Source organism: Leopardus geoffroyi, chromosome A2, assembly GCF_018350155.1.
Source record: "Leopardus geoffroyi isolate Oge1 chromosome A2, O.geoffroyi_Oge1_pat1.0, whole genome shotgun sequence".
Taxonomy (NCBI): Eukaryota; Metazoa; Chordata; class Mammalia; order Carnivora; family Felidae; genus Leopardus; species Leopardus geoffroyi.
In genome coordinates this window covers 70,224,080-70,246,771 of record NC_059331.1, presented here as the reverse complement: position 1 = coordinate 70,246,771, position 22,692 = coordinate 70,224,080, and the positions used below count along the sequence as shown (strand labels likewise).

The 22,692-nt window shown below is 46.8% G+C and overlaps 1 protein-coding gene across 2 annotated transcripts in view; it reads right to left on the bottom strand.

Annotated features, from left to right (window-relative positions):
* Positions 1 to 2,798: 2,798 nt before the first annotated feature.
* Positions 2,799 to 22,692, bottom strand: part of EGFR (epidermal growth factor receptor) — a 213,303-nt gene continuing 193,409 nt past the window's right edge. For both annotated transcript variants that reach the window (XM_045494307.1, XM_045494308.1), the window contains 8 exons: positions 18,215 to 18,370; positions 17,224 to 17,299; positions 13,852 to 13,998; positions 12,306 to 12,403; positions 10,774 to 10,941; positions 10,316 to 10,363; positions 9,497 to 9,599; positions 2,799 to 8,824 (listed from right to left, as the gene is read on the bottom strand). In XM_045494307.1, coding sequence (XP_045350263.1) covers positions 8,466 to 8,824; positions 9,497 to 9,599; positions 10,316 to 10,363; positions 10,774 to 10,941; positions 12,306 to 12,403; positions 13,852 to 13,998; positions 17,224 to 17,299; positions 18,215 to 18,370 — 1,155 coding nt within the window. In that variant the 3' untranslated portion in view covers positions 2,799 to 8,465. The remainder of the gene's footprint in view (positions 8,825 to 9,496; positions 9,600 to 10,315; positions 10,364 to 10,773; positions 10,942 to 12,305; positions 12,404 to 13,851; positions 13,999 to 17,223; positions 17,300 to 18,214; positions 18,371 to 22,692) is intronic.

Below are 22,692 nucleotides of genomic sequence, written 5' to 3'. Positions count from 1 at the left end.
GACTGAGCCACAGGTGACAACACAGTGGGAGGCACCACGGGTCCACCTGTTCTCTTGCTCCAGGTGTACACTTGTTGGATTTAGGACTAGGGATGCGCTTTGCTTGGGCTCAGAAGGGTTGCTTTCAAGAATGGGGTAAAGGATATATTTTTATTTCCTTTAGACCCTAGCATCCAGCTTTTCTAGCTCAGTGTCCCGGGCAAGGAGAGAGATTCAAGGTAGAATCTGTAGAAGCATTTCAGAATGTGGACTTGGCTGTTCTCCCCATGATCTGTATCTCTCAGGGTTCTCAGTGTGACTAATGGGGAGCAGAGTGGGAGGCTCCTTCAAGGGACTAATTACAAATATGCACATAGGCTCTTTCTCGTATTTTGTTTACTATTTTTGAAAGTAGGGTGGACATCAGATCTGTTCTTAGGGCTTTTCTACCCAAGTTTTTAGTTTTTTTTTAATGTTTATTTATTTTTGACAGAGAGAGAGAGAGAGACAGAGCACAAGTAGGGGAAGGGCAGAGAGAGAGGGAGACACAGAATCCAAAGCAGGCTCCAGGCTCCAAGCTGTCAGCACAGAGCCCGACACGGGGCTCGAACTCACGGACTGCAAGATCATGACCTGAGCTGAAGTCGGACGCTCAATTTACTGAGCCACCCAGGCGCCCGGTCTACCCAAGTTTTTAGATGTCCTTTCTGGGTATAGAGGAAAAACCTTGAGAGGAGCAAGGTCTGGAGGACTTGCCCAAGCCCCGAGCAAAGGGACACCCAAAGAAAAAGAATTCTGTCCTCCTTTTCAGACCCTCCAGTTCTTGGGAAAACTTTTCTTTCCCCAGGTAGTTATAATTACTTTCACAAGATTATTGGCCCAGAGCAAAATCTCTTCAAGCTGAAACTCCATTTGTCCTGAGCTTCAGCTTAGAATTATGGGGAGCAGGATGGTGGGGCGGTGGTGGAGATTATGGTGTTAGGGAGTTGGCCCTGAGGTAAGGGCACTCCTCTGGGATCATAAGCCATGGCCTTCCCTTGGGCATGACATTGGAGGCTTGAGGGGGCCAGTGCCCCATAATGCTCTCCAAGTCTACCTCATTTGCTGACATTTGCCTTTCTCTATGTGGGGCTAAACCCCCTAATCGAAGGCTTTGAGCTCTAAGAGGCTTACTCCTTCCCGAGTGCCTGACAATACCAGCGTGTGGAAGGTCAGGAGGCCAGGAAGCCAGGGGAGCCTGGGGCTACAATGGGGAACTGGAAAGTTCCCGATTTGCTTATTCTTCAGGGACCCGGTTATCCTGAAGTCCTGCTTCCACATGAATTACAATTTACTCTCAGCCCTCCGTTTGTATGTAGGCGACCGATGATCTTCTGAATGAACAACACAAAAACAAAGCTGCAATTTTCCTGGAAATGATGAGAGTCAACCCTGCAGGGATCAGTGGTGGTCGTGAGCCAGCCGAGCCCCACTTCCTGCTCTCTGTCCTCCTGAGTAACAGGAACAAGGTAGAGCATTGTGTGGCGACCAGCTGGTCCAGGAGAAAGCAGTGGCAGAGGGAGTTGGGGCTTTATTCTCTGGGGTCAGAGCACTGAAAGTCAAAGAAATCTGAAGCCCTGTGGACGATTCCAGGCCAGGGCCAGGGGATTCCAGGTGCTAGTTCCACAATCTAAAGCCAACTTAAAACCGCACGCCCACCTCTTCCTGCCCTGTGCCCTCCCACCTCCCAGCTGGTCAGCTGCTGGTCCCGTTTCTAGTTTCCTCCCCAGTGCTGGCACCTGCTTCATCACCAAGTTGGCTTTTCCTCAGCTGTTGAGATGGGTTTACACCCTTTGACTCGCACTCTGTGGTTACTGCAGATGAGAAAACTGCTTATTCCCTTACGTGTTCAAGTACTTAGCTGGAGAACCGGGTTCTTACAGAACTTTTACCTTGACTTTGGCAGAACAATTTCCCTCCATGCTGGTGGTTACTTTCCTGGCTCACAGGAAGCATAGGATATAAGTGTTTCCGCCACATGGAGTCCTCATGGACTGGGAAAGCCCTCAGATGTAAGGGAGGTGGGTGGTAAGGTGTATGCCGTGCAGCCCAGAGTGGGGGGCGGGACCCTCACACAAGGGTGTGCCTCGTTCATTCTTCAGGCTTCTAGCATTTGTGATTTAGCAGAATCGCAACAAAACTTCTGTTTGCTTTGGTGTCTGCCATAGGAAAATCCCATCCACCGAGGAATTCCCTCTTGGGAAAATGGGTGATGGCCATTGAGGAGGGCACTTGTTGGGATGAGCACTGGGTGTTGTACAGAAGCCAATTTGACAACAAATCATACTCATAAAAAAATAAAAATAAATAAAATTAAAATTAAAAAAAAAAAAAAGGAATTTCCCCTTGGCTCTGTGTTTCTCCACCATGAAGGAAATCAGGGGAGGGGAGGTCCTAGGAACAGGTGCAAAGAGGCTGCAGACCCCGGTCAGACCGCACGCTGCTGCCACACAGCACGGCATTGAGGAGTCCCAGTCTCGCACAGGAAACCTCCAAACATTAAAAAGTTCCCAGGCCACTTGGGTGTGGACGCGATACAGTGGAGGCAGGAGTGGGGGGCAGGGAGGATATGGGAACCCTCTGTAGTTTCCGCTCAGTTGTTCAGTGTTTGAAGTTAAGACTGCTCTAAAAATAAAGTTTATTAATTAATTTAAAAAAGTTATCGGGAAAGAACATCTACAGTAGGTCAGATATGATTAATAACTACTGTCAACACTGCATCGCTAACGAAGGATACAATATTATTATTTATAAGGTACTTATAAGAAAAGACCAATGAATAATATACATCTAATTTTTTAATACGCAATATACAATCAACATGTTCTGATCAACAGTGTAAACCATATAAAAGAGAATCTTGCTTTTCATTTGTACACATATTGCTTTCATCACAGCAAAATTTTACATTGTTAAGACGTACCATATATAGAAGCTATAAAGCTATTGCTTGCTTGTTTTAGAAATGAAGGTATTGCTGTCTGTTGTTAACTGGACATGGTCACCCTGATTATCAGGCATCAGATCTATAGGATCTCTTCATTTCCAAGAGATGGTGTTACAGTATAAGATTATTTTGTAACCAAATCAGATCAAATGGTTTAAAAATAACAATTAAATGCACCTAAGGAAAAAAAAAAAAAGTATGCTTTTCCTTGAAGTTTCGTCTGCTAGGTGATAGGGTGGGGATGCATAGTAAGAACTTTTGTGGGCAATTTAGACAGGATAGACCTGTGACCTCGGAGGGCGTAACGTGGCTGTAAAGTTTTAACCGTGGAAGAGAAAATCCTAATTGCTTTAGGTTTTTTTCCCCAGATGCAATTTATGGAAAATATATAAAAGTGTTTCTTAAAGCAAGAATCCTTTTCTTGGACTATTGTTTTGTAAAAGCCATCCAGCTACTTACACAATCTTCTTAATGTCTCCCCTTTATAATGTACCATATATGTCAATGTTTTATTTTAGCCGGGCAAACAAAAGTTACCTGCTTATGATGGGTGCCATGTTGGTTGGACCAGCAGCGAGAATGCTCTCTACCTTTATTATACCACTAGTCCACCTTTAATAGGGGGAATGGAAAAACCTATCTGTTCCACATTTCCTTCCCTTTTCATCAGCTGGTTAAACCTCTCCCTTCTAGTGCTTAGGCAGCTTGTCACGGAACCTGTCCTCCCCCGCAGCAACTGGCACTGAGGTCCTTGAAGCGTTAAGTTGTCCAGGCACCTAGGTTGGTGGTTCTCAATCTTGGCTGTCCATCAGAATGACCATTAGGAGCTTTCAAAGGCACGGATGCCTGGATTTCACCCATAAAGATTTGTATTGAATTGGTCTGGGGTGCAGCTGGACCTCACTAGTTTCAAAAGCTCCCCAAGGGATTTCACTGTGCAGCCAGGGGCTGAGAACACTTTTTCGGGAATGGGAAGGTGAGGTCATGAGAAGGCTTGGGAAACATGGACTTCATCAGTGTACTGAGTAACCAAAACATGCTGAACATTATTAGGGTTCTGCAGATCTGTTTAGTCTATTGGTAAATGCATATCAGCTATAAATATAAAAATAAAAATAATTTGTATCAAAGTCAGATTAGTGTATATAAACCAACAAAGTGCTATATTATTGCTTTTTTTTTTTTTTTACATCGACAGGATCATGCTGGCAGTTGAGTACAGCATAGCATGCAGTTGGATCCGTGTTAGCAATAACAAAATCATTCTTTTTCTCTAACATGGAGAGAGCCTGCTTTAGCGGAAGACTAAACCATATGTGCTTTTTACCTTTTCTCATTTTATAAATATAAAAGGCATGATTCCTCTTTATCAGGACAATGACCTAGCTTAGCTCTGCGACGAGGCTGTGCCTTTTTACGAGAAAGAGGAGCGTTCCATTGCTTTAAATCCCTTCAAAGATTTCCGTTTCGACTTTTGATTCTATTTCAGTCTTTTAGTAGAAAAATGAGTTTTTCTAAAAACATACCTTACAAAGTTCAGTGCTACAAGAGAGGCTACTATTCCTCAAAAAAAAGTTACAAAAATAGATTAACATTTACAAACCCTATGTGAGTGTGTCTTTCATAGTACAAAAATGTATGCCCCTGATATGGCAGGTGTGGCTGGTAATAGAGGCAAGGATTTCTTTTCAGTAAGATTTTACAGCCCGTGGGCAAGGAAATATAAACAGATTGTTACGTTGTAATAAAAACGTTCACTTATCAAAAGAGAAATGCAAAGTAGACGTTGAGGGCAATTCCACCAGCTGTCACGCGGTGAGCGCCTCACTGTGAGAGAGACGATTTTTCTAACTTCTTAGAAAACGCAAACTGTTTCGGGGCTTTCCGGAGGCTCAGGTTTGGGTATTTGCCACTTTCAGGGTAAGCTGCCGGTGATGAAGAATTAGAGGCTTTGGAACGGTCGCGAGTGGGCAAGTCTCAGGAATATTAAGGACTCCACCACCTTCCTTTACCTGACTCAGGCTTTTCTATTCGGCCCTGACTTGGGGGCATGGTATAGACGACCTTACAGGTCACCTTAGAGGTGAGGGTTTACCTCTGCTTGCCCATTAGGATCACGTGGGGAGCCCTGAGAGTCCCCTTCATTGGTCTGCAGGGACCCTGCCCCTGCTTTTTAAGCTCACCAGGTGATTCTGTTTGGCAGCAAGGGTGAGATCTGTGGGTCACCATAACTCAGCAACTTGACCCCTGCTTGTGTAACCTGAGGCCTGGAGAGTGTGCAACAGGCCAGCGGGATGCCTCCAGCTGAGGGACGGGCCTCCCCATAGGCCTTTCCTTTATACCAGTGTTTCCCCAAACTTTGGTGCTCATCAGAATAAGCTGGGGAAGCTCTGAAAAGCCCATGGGCCCAGGCTGCACCTGAGCTAAACTAAGTCAGAATCCTTCAGATTAAGCACTTTCAACAAATACCTAAGCCTTGTTATCAATTGGAACGCAATATGGTGCCTCCACAATGCTCCTGGTTATAAAACCAGTGACAACTGGCACTCAGCAAATCTAGAATTTGGAAGATTCATCTTTTTTACTTTGTGAGGTGACAAAAGTGTGTTTCATAGAGTATGACAGCAGGGACTCCTTAAAGTTTATACGAGACGTGTGAGGACGCTGGCCCATTGTAAGCGTTCACTTCCAACTACTTTTCCCTGAACTGTTTCCAAAGACCAAATCTAAGGTGGGGTCAAGGGGAACGTTTCCAGGAACTGAGGAAGGAACAAGCTCTCTCCAGGGTCTTTGAACCCAGTGTCAACAAGGAGGAACTGAAGAGACAGAGTAGAAGCTTTGAACCCTGGCCAATCAGGGCCATGAAATGGAAATACTGGTGCTGCGGGGAGCCCTCTCCTCATCTGCCCACAGTGACGGCTGGGGCTCTTGACTCGGGCTCTGCATTCTCAGGTTCTGAAGCATCTACAAGCCCCCTCTGCACCTCCCTGGACAGCCATTGTGAGGACATTTTGGGAAACACAGTCCTACAATTAAGAGAATTTAGCAACCAGATTTTATGCAGGAAAGCTGAAATACAAAAAAAGAAAAAGCTTGAATAGTTTTTGCCGTTTTATTATGTTATAGTAAAATATTGCAAATTACAAAAATACTAGGATTTAACTGCTACAGTTGAACTCACATTCAGTTGCTCTCCCTCACTAGTCCCTTGCTTCTTGAAGAATAAGTGGTGACAAAAATGTGCATCATTCTGTTTCCTGGGGCTGGAGAAACTTCTGATCAAAATATTTATGTTCTGAGGTGAATAAATAACAGAAGTGCTTTACTGACAATGGCATAAAGTGTTAGATTCTTAGAACGATGTTTAATCTTTTTGCTCATCATTTTCAAATCTCCATAAAGACCCACATGTAGGGCACTTGGGAAATTTTACAGGCTAGTTCCCAGGCTTAAAGGGACAGTTTGTAAAGACCACCTAAGGCAGGCTTTCTCCCACTTTCATTAGTGGTTCCTCTGGCAGATGCTTTCTTGGTCAAGTTTTCCTCTGCTTGGAACACACGTCCCATTTCCCTTGTGGCTAAGACCCTGGTCCTGCTTTGACCCAACTCTACCACTCCCTCCCCGAAGAGCCTTCCAGGTCCCCCCAGGCAGGGCCCATCCACTATTCCCTGTTCTGTGCTGTCCGTGCTTGGCAGACCTGTCTTGCCTACCATCCCATCATGTTGCTTTAAGGTTGGCCTTTATGAGTCAATTCCCTCGGCCAAATTGTGAATTTCTTGGAATCGGGATTATGTTTTATTTATTTTTCTATCGTTAGTGCTTATGCTGGGCTGGGATAGTTGCTTAAGAGTATTGAATACCATTGGGACAAGATCAATATTTTGGTAACAAAGCTGTGCGGCCCTGACCTGACAGTCAATAATTTAATAGCAAAAGGACAATTGTGTGTGTGCGTGTGTGTGTGTGTGTGGCTGAACACATCCGTAGGCCGGAAATACTGTCTGCAACATTCTTCCCTTGATAAGCTGGATGTTGACTAAGAGTGTTTAAAACACTGTATACAAAGCACTGCCGTGAACCGATCGGGTTACAGGGACACACAGTTTGGAAAAACACTTAACGTCCTAAATTATCTGGATCTTCCAATAACTGGGAAATTGTTTTAAGAGGGAATTTTTTTTTTCTAAAATACCCGTAGGTGTCGTTAAGGCATTGTCATCAATTTCAAACTCTGATTTCATATTTACCAGTTTCTTCCCCTATATATAATGTTGTCTTTATTTCCACCTGTAAAATGCGCCCCCCAGCGGCGAGGGCTGTGCGTTCCCGCAACAGGGGCCTCAGGGCCTGGATCCCTTCATTCCCAAAGAGCGAGGCGGGCGCTTTGGGGCAGCTCATCAGAAAGGAAAAAAGTACCCTTTGAGTAAAAATCTTCTAAAGTGACATAAAAAGAAAATTATCTCCCATAAGTAGCCTAATTTGGTGGTGGGAGGCTGAAAGTGTTTTAGGAGCGGCTGTACCTCAGCAGTGTCCCGATATATGGCCACTCTTTGACCCCTAAGGGACTTGATGTATTTCCTTCGAGACTCAAATTTGAGAGCCATGTTCTTGCGTGAACTTTTGCATTATTGTTCCATCTTGATTAAAGGCTATTGGTCTAAATACGAGCCGATGCTGGTTATGGTTTGATGTACCGTCTCCTCCTACTGACAGGGAAAGCATACTGAGTTTCAATGGAATGGAAAATAAACAAGTAAGTCTAATACTTATAACTAGAAAACACTGGACAACCAATGGAGAGTAAGTACCATGAGGAAACCTGTATAAAAAGAAGTCTGAAGAAGAGTTCTCCCCCCCTCCGTTTCTTCTTCAGTCAGGAAGGGTTCAAAGTGGCTTTATCCTCTCGTACCTGGTATGATTTGATACAGTACCAATAAGTCCCGCTCAGGACATAGAGCACTTCTAGTTTTGTCTTGCAATGGAAGAATCACGAAGCAGAGTCAGTGGAATCAAATGTTAGCTGGAAGACGCTGACCCTTGCTTCTTGGTCACAGTTGGGCCTGGATCAACTCAGTGCAGCAAGTGCTACAAGCAAGCTTCTTCCTCATTGGAAAAGCCCATTATAAACAAAATCAACAATGACAATTAAAAACCCCAAGGGCCCCCAAGCAATAAAACTCCTTACACAGCTTGTTTCATCAGATATACCTCATGGCAAGGTGAACTTCTGCCCAAACAGACAATATTCTTGCTGGATGCCTTTTTTGTGGAGGCCTCACAGTTCGAAGACAAAGGAATGTCCCAGAAACTTCCCCAAAGTGCATCCAAGTAGGGGGAACTTCCTGCACGAAAGATGGGTCCCATCAGAGCAAATATGGCTGAACCAGTCCACGGGTCCAAGAGTTAACGTGGGCATGACTATCAGCACTGAGTAGCTGCCGTGGCTTGACCCAGGGACTGAAACATTGGAGATGGTGACGGCCAACACTATCCTCTGTGGTCATGCTCCAATAAATTCACTGCTGGGTGGTGCTACCCTTAGGTAGTCTGCATTTTCAGCTGCAGGACCCTTAAAGATGCCATTTGACTTGGCTTCCTTGGGAAAGAAGTCCTGCTGGTAGTCAGGGTTGTCCAGGCTAATCTGGTGGTTGCCTTTCTGGGCCCAGAGGGTGGGGCCGTCGAGCACACTGTTGACGCAAGTGGGGTGGGTGTTGAGATACTCAGGGTTGTCCACTGCATTGCTGTGGGGATTTTGGTAGTGAGGGTCTCTGCCAGGAGCTGGATTTAGAGGCTGATTGTGATAGACGGGGTTCTGGACGGAACCCGCAGGCCTTTTGGGAACAGCCTGGTTTATGTATTCTGAAATGGAAAAGAAATCGCAGGTGAAGAACTCAGCAAAGCATCGTCCCAAGCAGGATTCCTGTGTACCATCTGAACCCTATCAATCTTCTTCCCTGAGGCAACCAAGTGTAGGGACAGCTGGGAGGATGATTCTCTGGCTGTTGCTGCAAAGTAAATTACGTTCCTTTCTGTATTTCTCAAAGCAATTGGCACATCTGTCTCTTGCCAATTTAAAGTTTGGAAAAAGATGGCCCGCCTTGAGGCACATGTGTGCACACAGGTATGGTACGTCTGGGGATAAAGCTCAGATTAGGAAAATACATGTTTCATGGGCCAAGAATGGAGCCAGGATTGAATCTGTCACACGTGTTCACACACTCACTGGCACACACACAATCATACACACGCACACACACGCCTTTAATGCCTGCTTCAAATTCTAGAACGTCTTCTGATTGATTCTAAAAGCACACCTCCAACCTGGACGTGACTTGAGCTCAATACAAAGACCCTCACGTGTGCTCGGTTTGTATTTCTCTGCCTCTCACTGTCTACATTGTGTCTGTGAATTTGCCAGAGTCCCCACCTCCGGATTAGCCTGAACGAAGTATGTCCTCTGGGCACCAGGGGACGGAGGCTGGCCCTGCTGCCTGGGGAAGCCTATGACCGTGTTCAGCATTAGCCACTCACCAGGTGCCGGGAGGAAAGTGTCATCCATGTTGTCCTCAGTCAAGGTGCCAGTGGGGTCTGAGCTGTACCGCTGCAAGAAGCTGTCTTCCTTGAGGGGGCAGCTCTGAGGGGAGGGAAGAAGGCAAGGTTATTAGTCGGTGCTGCTCAGATTTCGATGTGTATAAAAATCACGTGAGATTTTGTAAAATGCAGATTCTGATTCAGCAGGCCCTAGAGAGGGCCTGAGATTCTGCATTTCCAGCAACCCTCCCCCCCACCCCCCGGATGATGCCAGTGCTGCTGGCTCACAGACCACAGAGCAAGTGGCAGGGACCTGGTCAGTGCTGTGAAGCAGGGATTTTGGCAACAACAGAAATGTTCCATAATCTGTGCTCTTCAGTGGTTGCCGATCGAAATTGAAGCAGACACGTGTGGCTGGCGGCTTCTCTCTTGGTAAGTATGGGTCTGGATCAAGGCTTCATGTGATCAAGCATGAGCACCCCTTGGAAGGCCGCCTCAAACACAGATGGCTCGGCTCTGCCTCCAGCATTCCTACGTAAGTAGGTCTGGGCCGGTGGCTCGACAGTTTTCATTTCTCACAAACTTCCAGGTAATGCTGCTACCCCAAGTCCACAAACCACATACTGAACAGCACTGTGATAAGTGATAGCTATTACTGACCTCAGAGTGGGGGTCAGGGAAACCAACCAGGGAAGAAAGGAAGGAGATACAGGAAGGAAAATCAAGATTAGTTGGGTTAAGACAGGCATTTTCTATGTCCAAGAGAGCCATGATCCAGAGCTGTTGTTTAATCCTGGTTTATTAGGTGTTCACACATACCCCATTTCTATCGATGCAAGTCACGGTGGAATTGTTGCTGGTGGCACTCTGAAAGAGGTAAACAAACAAACAAACAAACAAAAGGTAAACAAAAAATTGCTGATCGTACACTTGCATCTTCTCTCCCATTTCCACTGACCGGTGGGTCTCATGGAGGGGATACAACTAAAGGTGCTTAATTTCGTCTTGACCGATTAGCTTTAGAAAACTAGGCTTCATTCTGATTTAATCCTAATCCTTAGTAGACCTAAAAAGGTTATGATCCAGTAGAGGCAATGCAATAAGAGAATTCATACACTTAACTGGTTCATTCTGACATTGGCTTGACCACTGGGTTGAAATTTACTTCTTTGACTCTATGTACGTTCCACTAGATGGGTCTCTCATTTTCTCTCACTTTCTCTCAACATGTCATTCAAACCAGTGGATACAGCTTGAGAGTGAATGATGTTTCCTACCAGAGAACTCAGGAGGGGGGTCCGGGATGTGGAGGGGCTGTGGAAGAAGCCTTGCTGGGGGATGAGGTACTCATCGGCATCTACGACGTCTTCCATGTCTTCTTCGTCCATCAGGGCGCGGTAAAAATTGGAGTCTGTAGGGCTTGGCAGATGCATTCTCTCATCTCCCTGGTGCAGAGATTGTGAGACAGTTAGTGAGGCCCAGAGAGAGGCTAGTCCACTTCCTGCCTAGAGGAGGGATCTGTGGTCACAAACAGGGAGGCCTATTTGTTCGCCAATTTAGTTATAACAAAATCACCCTGGTTCTCTGAAGTCTAGCCGCTTCCTTCCCTCCCCTACTGACATTAAGACACTAAAAGTTCTTTGATGTTTTAAAGGCCCTGGATGAGGGGCGCCTGGGTGGGTGTCCCAGTTGGTGAAGCGTCTGACTCTTGATTTTGGCTCAGGTCATGATCTCACGGTTCATGAGATCGAGCCTTGCATTGGGCTCTGCTCTGTCGGCACAGAGCCAGCTTGAGATTCTCTCTCTCTCCCTCTCTCTGCCCCTCCCCTGCTTAAGCATGCTCACGCTCTCTCTGTCTCTCTCAAAAATAAATAAATAAACATAAAATAAAAGACCCTGAATAAAATAGAAACAGCATAAGAGGAAGAAGACAGGGGCGAAGCAGCAGCATTTATTGAGTGTTACTATGCTGTTAGGTGCTGTGGTCATTTGTAATAAGAAATTTATCCCTACTCAGGACACAGAACTCTTAGACCCCAGGAATTTCTGAAGTGATGAGAGCTGCAAAGGTGTCTTTTGCTACATTAATGAGTGGCTTTAGGACCACACCCAAGGACTGGAACTATCCGTCTCACCCCTGATGTCTTGGAATGGGGGAGGGGCTGGAGGTTGCATCAGTCCCCACGGTCAGTAACTTAATCAATAATGCCTATTTAATGAAGACTCCATATAAACCCACAGGGACCAGGGTCAGAGAGCTTCGAGGCCGGTGCACACATGGAGATTTGGGGAGAGACACCCAGCTGGTGTCAGAGAACTGCTTGCGTGGAGGTGCGTGGAGACCCCCTCTCCCCCACCCCCCAACACACACCGGAATGCTAAGCAGCACCTTTGGGTGCTATGCGATATATTTTGCATTCATTGTTTCACTGACTCAATTAAAACAGCCCCGTGAGTTTGGTTTTAACCTAAAGTGGGAAGTGGAGAGCCAGAGCTCTGAAGCCAGATTGGTTGACACCAAGCCCCGCTTCTCCATCAGACCGTGCGAAGGCTCTGGCTAACTGAAATGTAAAGGTGACATATGGGAGGGGGTGTGTTGGGCACTAGACTTTAGAAGGGAATGGCAAATGAACTTGGAGGCACCACACATGCCCTCCTCTTAGTTCAAGGCTTGCTGCAAATGCATTGAGGATTTAAGGACGGGACCTGGGAGACAGGGAGGCCGAGCGGGCCCACGATGCAACACAGTGACCTATGACGCCCATCAGAGGGACCTCTCCCAGTGGAAGTTCAGACTGTGATCCGGTACCTGGATGACAAGGTAGCGCTGGGGGTCTCGGGCCATTTTAGAGAATTCAATGATCAACTCACGGAATTTCGGGCGACTGTCTGCATCTATCATCCAGCCTGGGGAAGGAATGAGGAAAACAGTACAGTCAGGCCTGAAAGAAATGATAGAGATGGCACTGCTTCACGGGGGCATTTATGGTGACCTCTTTGAGGCAAATAAGTGATGCGGGAACCTAATCTCCGTGATAGACGTTTCTGTCTTGGCAGACGAGCGTTGGTCACAGTTTACAGACCGTGATGACACAGTACGCTTGAATCAGAATGACAGGAGCATCCTCTAATTTTCTATGCCTACTCTTCCTAGAGCCGTAGTGCCGGCATTTTCACCGCAAGTGACCCAGCATCGGGGGCCGCACTATTTGTGAACTGCTCTGACTGTAGGCAGCCCCCGGCGTGCAGGCTCTCCGGCAAAGTCCTCCCTGGACGTCCACGCTCGTCTATATTCACTTGGCAGTCTTGCAAGCTGGACACTAGATTCAATTTAGAGAAAGTTAGGGACTTTCTTTAACAGCCTCAGGGTTTGGGAACTTCCCATCCTGGTGCTTTCATTGTCTTACATATTCAGTAACCAAGCACGCAAGCGAGGGGGGTGTTCCCGAGTCTTCCTTAAGACACATGTTAACCTCGCTGGCACATTTGATTACACAACGATCTAAGTCTGGATCAAACAAGCTGGAGGAACGGTTCTCAGCTGGAAATCCTCGCGTCTCTTGAGGGTTCACATTTACTTTCTATCAGCAGGATGTCAAGCTATTTTTGGACAGACTGCTATGTGACCTTAGAGGAATCATGTAACCTCTCTGGGTCCCAGCTTCCCCGGCCCAAAGCGAGGAAGTGAGAGTAGCTTACCTCTGTGGTCTGAAGTTCAGAAAGGCAGTAATATTTATATCAACTTGGCCCTATCATACCCCCTGTGCTCCCTTGTTTCATCAGTATAACGTTACCTTCAGAGCCTGCTGAACGCGTGGAATAACAGCATCAATCAAGTTACACACTCTTATTTAGATTAAAATGTGTACTTGCTACACTGCACAAGACCTCACGTTGATCTATTATTTGAAAGGCTGAAGTCAAGACACAAATGTTGACTCTGTTAGCCTCATGTGCTTACTCATTGTCAGGCATTTAAAAACATTCTGTCTCTCTGGTAACGGGCCTCAAAATGCGGAGTGCCTTTTTCATTGAGCAACTCAGAGACTAGAATATTTCGGTGTAATGGCTTATGGAGGAATTTGATTTTATTTATTTGCTTCCAAACATGGGCACATGCCAGGTCACAGTGCTCAAAGGGTCAAGCAAGTGCCTCCTGAAGAATGTTGGGAGAGGGTGTTTACAGATGTTCCTGGACTTGAGTGCCTGCTGTAAAGATGTGACAATATTTCCTCAGGGAATCAGAGGCCTCAATTTTTTTGGCTAAGGGCAGTGATGCCTTTCCAGGCACAACAAGGGGCTCTGAGTGCCAAGGTCCAGCTAGGCAAGAGTGGATGGCCACAGCAATCACTCACACTTGACCATGATCATGTAGACATCGATGGTGCATATGGGTGGCTGCGGGAGGCGCTCTCCTTTCTCCAGGATGGTCGAGATCTCACTTGCGGGGATTCCGTCGTAAGGTTTAGACCCAAAGGTCATCAACTCCCAAACGGTGACTCCTGAGAGGATGAAGAGTTGCTTTACGAGTCAATAATAATCACACCGCCTTGTCTTTAGTCATCATTAAATGTTTCTAACATTTAAAAACCCATGTTCCTGTGGCTTTGGGCCACTTGCTTGAGTGCTGGAAGACTCATTTTACCTTTGGGTAAAGTGGGATAATAACAGCATCTGTCTTAGAAGACAGTTGTGCAGATCAAATGAGATAACACAACGGAAATGTTCAGACAAGGCCAGGTGAATAGTAAGTGGCCAATAAATGGTAAACTTCAGTAACAGCAACAATGACAACACAAGCACCGTAATGACATACATGTTATTAGGCAAGGAAGCAGGAGTCACACACTCAGACATCTCCCCTAAACGACTTGGATCTACAGAAGATGGAGACTTACAGACAGGGTTATATACACTGCACGTTTTAAAATGATAATAAAAACTGGAAACCAGAGAACCCCATAATCTTTTTAACAAACCTAAAAACACCATACCTTTTATTTTAAAAAGCCATCAAGCATCATGATTTAAAAAAATAAAAAAAAAAAAAAGGCAAAGCAGTTTTAGAATTGGTGTTTTTCCAGGCCCTCCCTGAGTTCTGACGATCCTTCCATCTCTGTGCCTCCTCCCTTGACAGAATTCTCTGCTCTAGAAACCTGGACAGCGAAGGAGCACTGGGGAGACTCAGAGAGGAGTCCAGTGGGACTGAGCCCAGGTCCCCGACTGCATGGAGAGGGACAGACACAGGATCCTGGCAGTTTCCTGATAATCCAATTGGTCTGATGACAGACTTTCTTTAGAGCTGGCCTCTAGATACCTATTACCACAGGTCTGCTTGGATCATCCAGAGGCCATCACCAAACTGAATGACCTGAATATGCAACATGCAGGAGTGAAAAATGGAGTAAAGTAATGGTTCAGGGGTAAGAAAGTAGATTCTCCTGTCCTTCCTCACCAGTGTCAATATGGACTGGATGAAAAAATATCTCCAGATCCATGAAGTCAATGAATTCTCCTATAACTAGGTTTAGACATTGTGTTTAAATATGCACATCGAGGGGTGCCTGGGTGGCTCAGTCGGCCAAGTGTCCGACTTCGGCTCAGGTCATGATCTCACAGTTTGTGAGTTCGAGCCCCGCGTCGGGCTCTGTGCTGACAGCTCGGAGCCTGGAGCCTGCTTCGGATTCTGTGTCTCCCTCTCTCTCTGCTCCTCCCCCACTCGTGCTCTGTCCCTCTGCCTTACTCTCTCTCTCTCAAAAATAAAGAAACATTAAAATTTAAATGTGCACAATTCCTCTGGGAAGTCAAGGTTTGAGTGGGCCTGAAACATGGCACGAATTCTCTTTTCAACTCCTAAGCATAACACATACATTCCTAATTTATTAAAATATTTTGTCTTGAGTGGGGACTAGAGAGTGGGGTAACAGGATATGTTTTCTAAACTAAAACTTCAGGCTTACAATTCCAGCGTACTGCCAGGGACAGCAGATCGATCCTAATGGCTGACAGCACATCTTCCGCCGAAATGAAAACCACATGACCGCCATAGTGATGCTGAGTCTCTGATACTGGTTGTAATCATTCAAAGGTATTAAGTCACAGAACTGTAGAGAGTGTTCATCGATTCAACAAATGTGGATCAACTCACGGACTGTGAGTTGGCTCACGCCAGTGGCAAGGACGGAAACGTGGCCACATGATCCTGGACAAGCCAGACCTGTCGTGATTGTGATCTCACCCACCGTGGTTAGGGGCTCAGGTCTTATTTGGAACGTACGTGGAAAACCAAAGAAGGATGATACTCAGAGAAGTAAAAGCCTGCTTTAGTTTAAAAATAGTTTTTGCCTGTTGTCTGGAGAATAGATGAATGTGTGTAGAACAGGAAGAGAAAAGACCCATGGCAACTCTTGCTATGGTGTCACTGAGGGAGGGAGGTGACAATGCGGATGCCTCTGGCCGGGATTCAGGATCAGGAAAAGAAGCATTTCCTCCTATCCCTCTTGGGGAGTAGACATATCTTGGAAATGACTAAACTAACAAGGCATCAGAAGAGCTTTATTTCCTCATCTGATTCATTCATGGCAGGCAGCCCCGCTCACAGGCACGTGTAAAAATTCACTTGTTCACCCACAAAGATCTCTGTCTTTGTAAAGCTTGCATTCTCAGCAGAAGACAAAGATCCATGAAATTAAAGCACATTTAGAATATTAGGAAGTCAATAGTACTATGAAAAAAAAACACTAAACAGATGATATCCTGAATGATTTGGTTTTGTGATAATAACTAAATTACTCTTGGAAATTTGTTTCAATATTTCTCTCCCCAAGTACCCATTTCTACGGAGGGGGTGGCCCCTCCCCTTCACCCCCATTGCTTTAATAGTGGAAATAGACGGATAATTCATGGATAAATATATTAGATGAGCTGTTTGGCAGCCTTCCAGCAGATTGCTGGACTTGTGAGGGCTGACTGTGAACAAGTGTGGGTGCCTAGCACAGCAGTCAGTGAAAATGTGCTAGTGACACTTTCTTAAATGGTGAGGCCCTTGTAGGCTCAGGATGTCCTTTGTACAAAGGCAATGAGGCAAGAATGGGAAAGGAGTGTTTGAGAGGAGAGGCACAGGCCTGTGCAGGGCCATGGGGAGATTTGGAGGGGGGAAACAGAGAGTCAGTCCCGATGAGATGTCCTCACTAGAGCCACAAGCAGTAACTATTTCCCTTGCCTACTATTATTATTTTTTTCCCCACAGACACATCCTCACAGTGCACTCTTGTCAAGTCATTCTCTCTGATACACACAGACCACCATTCGCTGCAGGAAACAACAGCCACTGAGTTAGTCTGTCACAAGACCTCATTTCTCTACCCGGAAACTCTTCCCCATGAAACCTCATTTGTCATCTGCCTTTGGTTCACTTCAAATCCATGGCAAGAGGTCAAGTTTGGTTTGATGTTGCAGGTACGGGCATTTCCTAAGTCCAAGCTCTCTCTCCCTCCCTTTCCCCCCTCTTGACTAGTTCACTGATATCTCCAGTGGCAGGCATGTGGTAGTTAGACTCAATTTCCTTTGTCATGTCCTTAGTATAATAGACAGCAACGAGGACACTATTATCAGCCATTGTCTCAAAACACAGTATTTGGATGACAGAGCATATAATGTAAATCAACAAACGATACTAGCCGGCTTAGTCTCAGTACGCATTCATTAGCATCAAGATTTTGACTCACCATAGCTCCAGACGTCACTTTGGTGGGTGTAAATTCGGTGTAAAATTGATTCCAAAGCCATCCACTTGATAGGCACCTTGGAAGGATGAGAGAAAAAGTAGTAAGGTAAACTGTTAGCTTCCCTCTGTTGAAAAAAAACTAGATCACATTGGAACAAATTACAAGTGACAAATGTGGGAGAGCCAGGCCACTGTATCCCAGTACCCCAGGAGCAGTGCTCCCCCCGCCAGCGGGAGGAGCAAGTTTAATACCTGGTAGAAAACAGGGCTATTCTGTTGGTCCCCACATGCAGTTTCATAAATGCCTCAGCTGAGGACCTTTGGTCTGTGGGCTCTTCTGGTGAACTGGGTGCACCTGCTGGGGGCTGGGGGCCCTGGTCGTGCACTGTGGTCCTAGCCACCTCACGTTTAGCGGTGTTTGAAGCTGCTTGGAGCCATAGAGGCCAGAATGAAGCTTAAGAGGGGTACAGCCGCTTCGGATATCCTGGGGGACCTGCACCCCTCAGTGCTGGGAGAGAGTCCCCCGGAGGACCCTCAAGCCTGTCTGGGAGGAGGGAGCCAACTCTACAAGAGTCACGGAGACCCTCAGGAGCTCTAGAACAGCATGGGGAATTTTCCATATTTCTAAGATGTCCTCAAGAGCTGTGTGCCACCAAATTGGCTGTAACACTTCCCAGATGCTCCTCTGAAGGGCGCTATATCCTGGAGGAGGAGGCTGAAACCTAACCCTGGCCAACGGTCACCTGAAGACAGAGCTGGCTCGCGATTGTGGCTTTGGCCTCTGGACGTGATAGAAGCATCTATACCCACTCTCCCAGCAAATCCTGCTCTCAAGGCAGCGCCTCCAGCCTGCGCGGCCAGAAGACGACCCTGGCTCGACCCAGGTGTCAGGGCAGCTGCTGTGACCTCACCCAGAACTTCTGAGAAGGTCCCCTACATGGGTCAGTTTGCTGGCAAGAAAATGCTTGCTGGTCTACCAGCCAGCTTCTTACTTTGCCTCCTTCCGCGTGGTATTCTTTCTCCTCGGCGCCAAGCAGTTTGGCCAGCCCAAAATCTGTGATCTTGACATGCTGTGGCGTCTTCACCAGGACATTCCTGGCTGCCAGGTCACGGTGCACCAAGCGCCGGTCTTCCAGGTAGTTCATGCCCTGAAACATGGGGCCGTGCGGTGAGGGAACGCACTGGTTAGCCGACTCCCCTGGAGAGCGCAGACCTGGGTTCATACAAAGATGGCAAGGCGCTCCCCTTGGGAGAGCTGGTGCCTGCGCACAGGGATTTGCGGCCATCTTCACACAGGCTCTGAGCTTTCTGCATCAGGGACTTGTGTTTGCACCCATCTGTGTGCTTCCCCTGTAGGACACAGTTACTTGCACCTTCAACACTAGTAACCACCTACTAAATTTTTTTTTTTTTTAACGGTAATTCATTTTTTTTTTTAAATTTTTTTTTCAACGTTTATTTATTTTTGGGACAGAGAGAGACAGAGCATGAACGGGGGAGGGGCAGAGAGAGAGGGAGACACAGAATCTGAAACAGGCTCCAGGCTCTGAGCTATCAGCACAGAGCCCGACGCGGGGCTCGAACTCACGGACTGCGAGATCGTGACCTGGCTGAAGTTGGACGCTTAACCGACTGCGCCACCCAGGCGCCCCTCGGTAATTCATTTTTGAGAGAGAGAGAGAGAGAGAGAGAGAGACAGAGTGCAAGCAGGGGAGGGGCAGCGAGTGAGGGAGACACAGAATCCGAAGCAGTCTCCGGGCTCTGAGCTGTCACACGGAGCCCGGCATGGGGCTCGAACCCACAAACTGAGCCGAAGTCGGACGCCCAACCAACTGAGCCACCCACGCGCCCCAGTCACTACCTACTAAATAGTGACAGAGCCAGAAGTCTGCTGTAGGGCTGAAACTTGGCTGGACGACTGTCTGGACTCGGGCAACCGCACCCCCTGCCTGGTGTCCCCTTCCCTGTGCTTAGTTGATCTACGAAGCAGGGAAGGTAAGGGTGCTCACCAGGCTGGGGCAGAGCCCTGCTTCTGGGTGATGTGAAGCCACACTCCCCCCCTGCTTCCCTGGACGACCTGACGGGATTCGCTACCAATGGAGAAGATTGTTTCTTTTTCCAGTTTGATTTTTTTTTTTCATTGCAATCACGTGGATACTGCATCTGCTTTTACAAGGTGGCCCTTCCCACCCCCTCTTTGGGTTGCCGCCCTAATTCTGTTGTAACCAGAGTCACTGCTAAAGCAAAAGAAAGAAAGAATACTTGAGAAGCACCCAGCACATTGCCTGACACCTGAATTCCCAGAAGTGTTACCCCTCAACTCCTGTCCTTGCCCACAGCTTTCTTGGGGTCTGTCGCGCGCACTTCCTGCTGGCAAGTGAGGTCACTTCCGGCCGCGACTCCTCCTTGCTCCATGCCTGCCTGGCTCAGCCAAGCTCCCTGGGACCCTCCCAAGTTCCAACCTGTTGACATGAGCATGGCAGCTCTCACCTCTGTGCAGGGCCAGTCTGGCAGGTGGGAGAAGCCATTAAGTTCTGCAGACATCTGATGTTGTTTGTCCCACATTCTCTCCCACTTACAAATGTGCCTCTCTCTCTCCAGCCGGGAGAATGGGCCAGGTTTCCAACCTCCTTTACAGACAACACTCATGAGGTCCCCAGTAAAGACAGGCACAGAAATGCTTATTGAAATGCATGAAATGGAACCAAATGGGCTTCACTGACCCTGCGTTACTCTCTAGCTTTTTCGTAGCTATGGCGGGACTTCCATGTTGGGGCAATGGCAGGGAGTACCTGTAGGTAGGTATGGATTCCCAGATTTTCTGGCAAATTCTTTGCTTCCTTTTGCATGGATGTTAGGTAAACATTATTAGTGAAGTGACATTAAAATTTTTTTCTTCTTATTTTTTTTTAATGTTTATTTATTTTTGAGAGAGAGACAGAGAGTAAGCAGAGGAGGGACAGACAGAGAGAGAGACACAGAATCCGAAGCAGGTTCCAGGCTCTGAGCTGTCAGCACAGAGCCTGACGCGGGGCTCGAACCCATGAACTGTGAGATCATGACCTGAGCTGAAGTCGGACGCTTAACTGACTGAGCCACCCAGACGCCCCCAATTTTTTTCTTTCTAGAGCAAAACTAACCCTCATAGGAAAGTAGGATCTTAGGAAGATGCTACCAGTAATTAGTCTTTGCGGGCTATTTTTGAGGGCTTCAATGTTTTTCTTTCCTTGGGAAAAAAATGATTAATTCCCATGTCTCCCTTCTCTGTGGTACTATCTAGAAAGTTCCTGAATGTTTAAGATACTGTTTGACTTAAGTGCCCCCGTTCTAAGATTTCTCAGGTGCTGCATAATAAGGTTAATAGGGCTCATGTCTACTCAAGAGGAAACCAGCAGGCTCTCCCTGGGACAGCGTTTCCAAATTAGGGATTATTATTTAGGAATGGCATGTGGAGAGTGAGAGGGAAGGAACAGAAGCTGAGAAAACACTTCCAAACAGAAGGCTGACTTACTACGCCCTGTCACCTCTCCCCACGACCCCTTCACAGGGGGCTCCATTCATCAGCTTCCTTTTCTCCTTTGGTTCCTGCTTGGTCCTCCTGTCTCTTATACAAGAGTAAGTCCTCTATTAAACATGGTGTACTCTTACCCATTCCAAAAGGGTTAATTGAGCTTGGCCTCTCGCCTGGTTAGCGCAACATGTGCATTCCAGGCTGTATTAGCTCACTTGTTCTCCCTCCTTCCTTCTCTCTCTTGCCCTTGTTTTCTCTTTTTCCTTCCACCCTGCATGGCTTGCGTGCTCATCAGACCTTTCCCGAAGATTGCCTCAGTGGTAGGGATCACGTAGCTGTTGCACATTCATATAGTAATGATCACATATTAAGTCCTGACACACGGGAGCCCGTCAACCTTGCCCTATCCCTCTGGCTTTATTTCAAATTTGTGCTCTGAGTTCACAAGACCCCCAAGGGGGGACGTTAGAGGGAATTTCCAGCTTCGTCTAACTACCATCTCAAACCTTTCATTCTGCCTATTGGAATGCCTAACAATCTGTGCACTGGACACATTTGCACAAAAGTTGTTGAAAAATGAATGAATGAATGAATGATCAGAGCAGTGGACAGTTGTGAGCACTGATGATGTGCCAGACATTTCAAATACACCTCCAAAGAAAGCCACTCTGGTGCTGGGGTCCCAGCACCCACATGACCACCTTGAGAGCCACCCCAGAGGGTCTAGAGGTCGGTCAGGCCAAGTGCTCTGGGTCCTTAAGACCACCATTGGGACCCAGACCTAATTTCCTACTGATACTCGCATGCTGGCCCAAAGGCTGCCTCAGATGTCGAAGAAACTCCAAATAGACAAACAAAAAGACCCTCCAGTCTTTAAAGGACCAGAACCACTTTAATAAATTGTGACGTTTTCTTAGAACATCGGTCTTTAGAGAAGCCTTGGGAATGGGGAGGAAAGAGCCGTTTACATCCTCTGGAGCACCAGCTAATCAGCCAGAGAGGTTTAAAACAGAGATGATTTGGGGGCGGCAAGATTAGGCTCATTTGAACTTAGATAAAACTCTATTCATCAAGTCTCTGTCCCACACTATAGAGGCAGTTTCAAAGACCATCTCAGTGCCCAGTGAAGTTATATTGTAACCAGTCAGCAAAGATAAGAGACGTGATAAGAGCCCATCTACACAGAGAACCACAGGAAGCTGTATCAGCACGGGCTCGGTAGGGCCTCTTTGGGGAGCTCATTTCCTGAAGAGATCTTCTCTTTAATTTAAATCAACATATTTATTTTTGTTAATTACTACAGGACAGCTAGGATAAATTTTGAAATATGAAGGTTATACGGGAATTTGAAGAGCCAGCTTGGAACCTGTATGCACACAAGAGAAGCCCAGGGATATGCTTCACACGGATATTAAGGATTTTTCTGGCATACCACCTACGGAAGAAGAAAGGACTGGGGGTGGTTGGGTTTGACATTTACAGACTCTTTTCCCCGAGGGCTGCAGCATCCTACAACTCTTGGGAGGAGTCCAGAGTGAGAGGCTGGGATCCATTTCTGTTCTATTTCATAAACAGCCATGGGGAGTCCATTGACCCCTGACTTTGTGAGTACGGAAATGGCACAAAGTAGGAAGTAGAGAAGTTGGCAGATGGTTTTGGCAGAGTAAACTCAATAGTATGTTTCACCTACCACTGAGCCCCTACCCAGAAGAGGTAGAAAGTGTCAGAATTTCCAATCCCAGACAGGGCTCGTTTGGCACCAACATCCTACTGTGAGGGGACAGGAGACCAGCCAGGCTCACTGGTCTGTGGGTTCTGCCCTGAGCCATGACAGCAAATGCAAGAGTACGGAAAATGAAAACCACGATGAGATATCACCTCACACCTGTCAGAATGGCTAAAATTAACAACTCAGGCAACAACAGATGTTGGCGAGGATGCAGAGAAAGAAGAACCCCT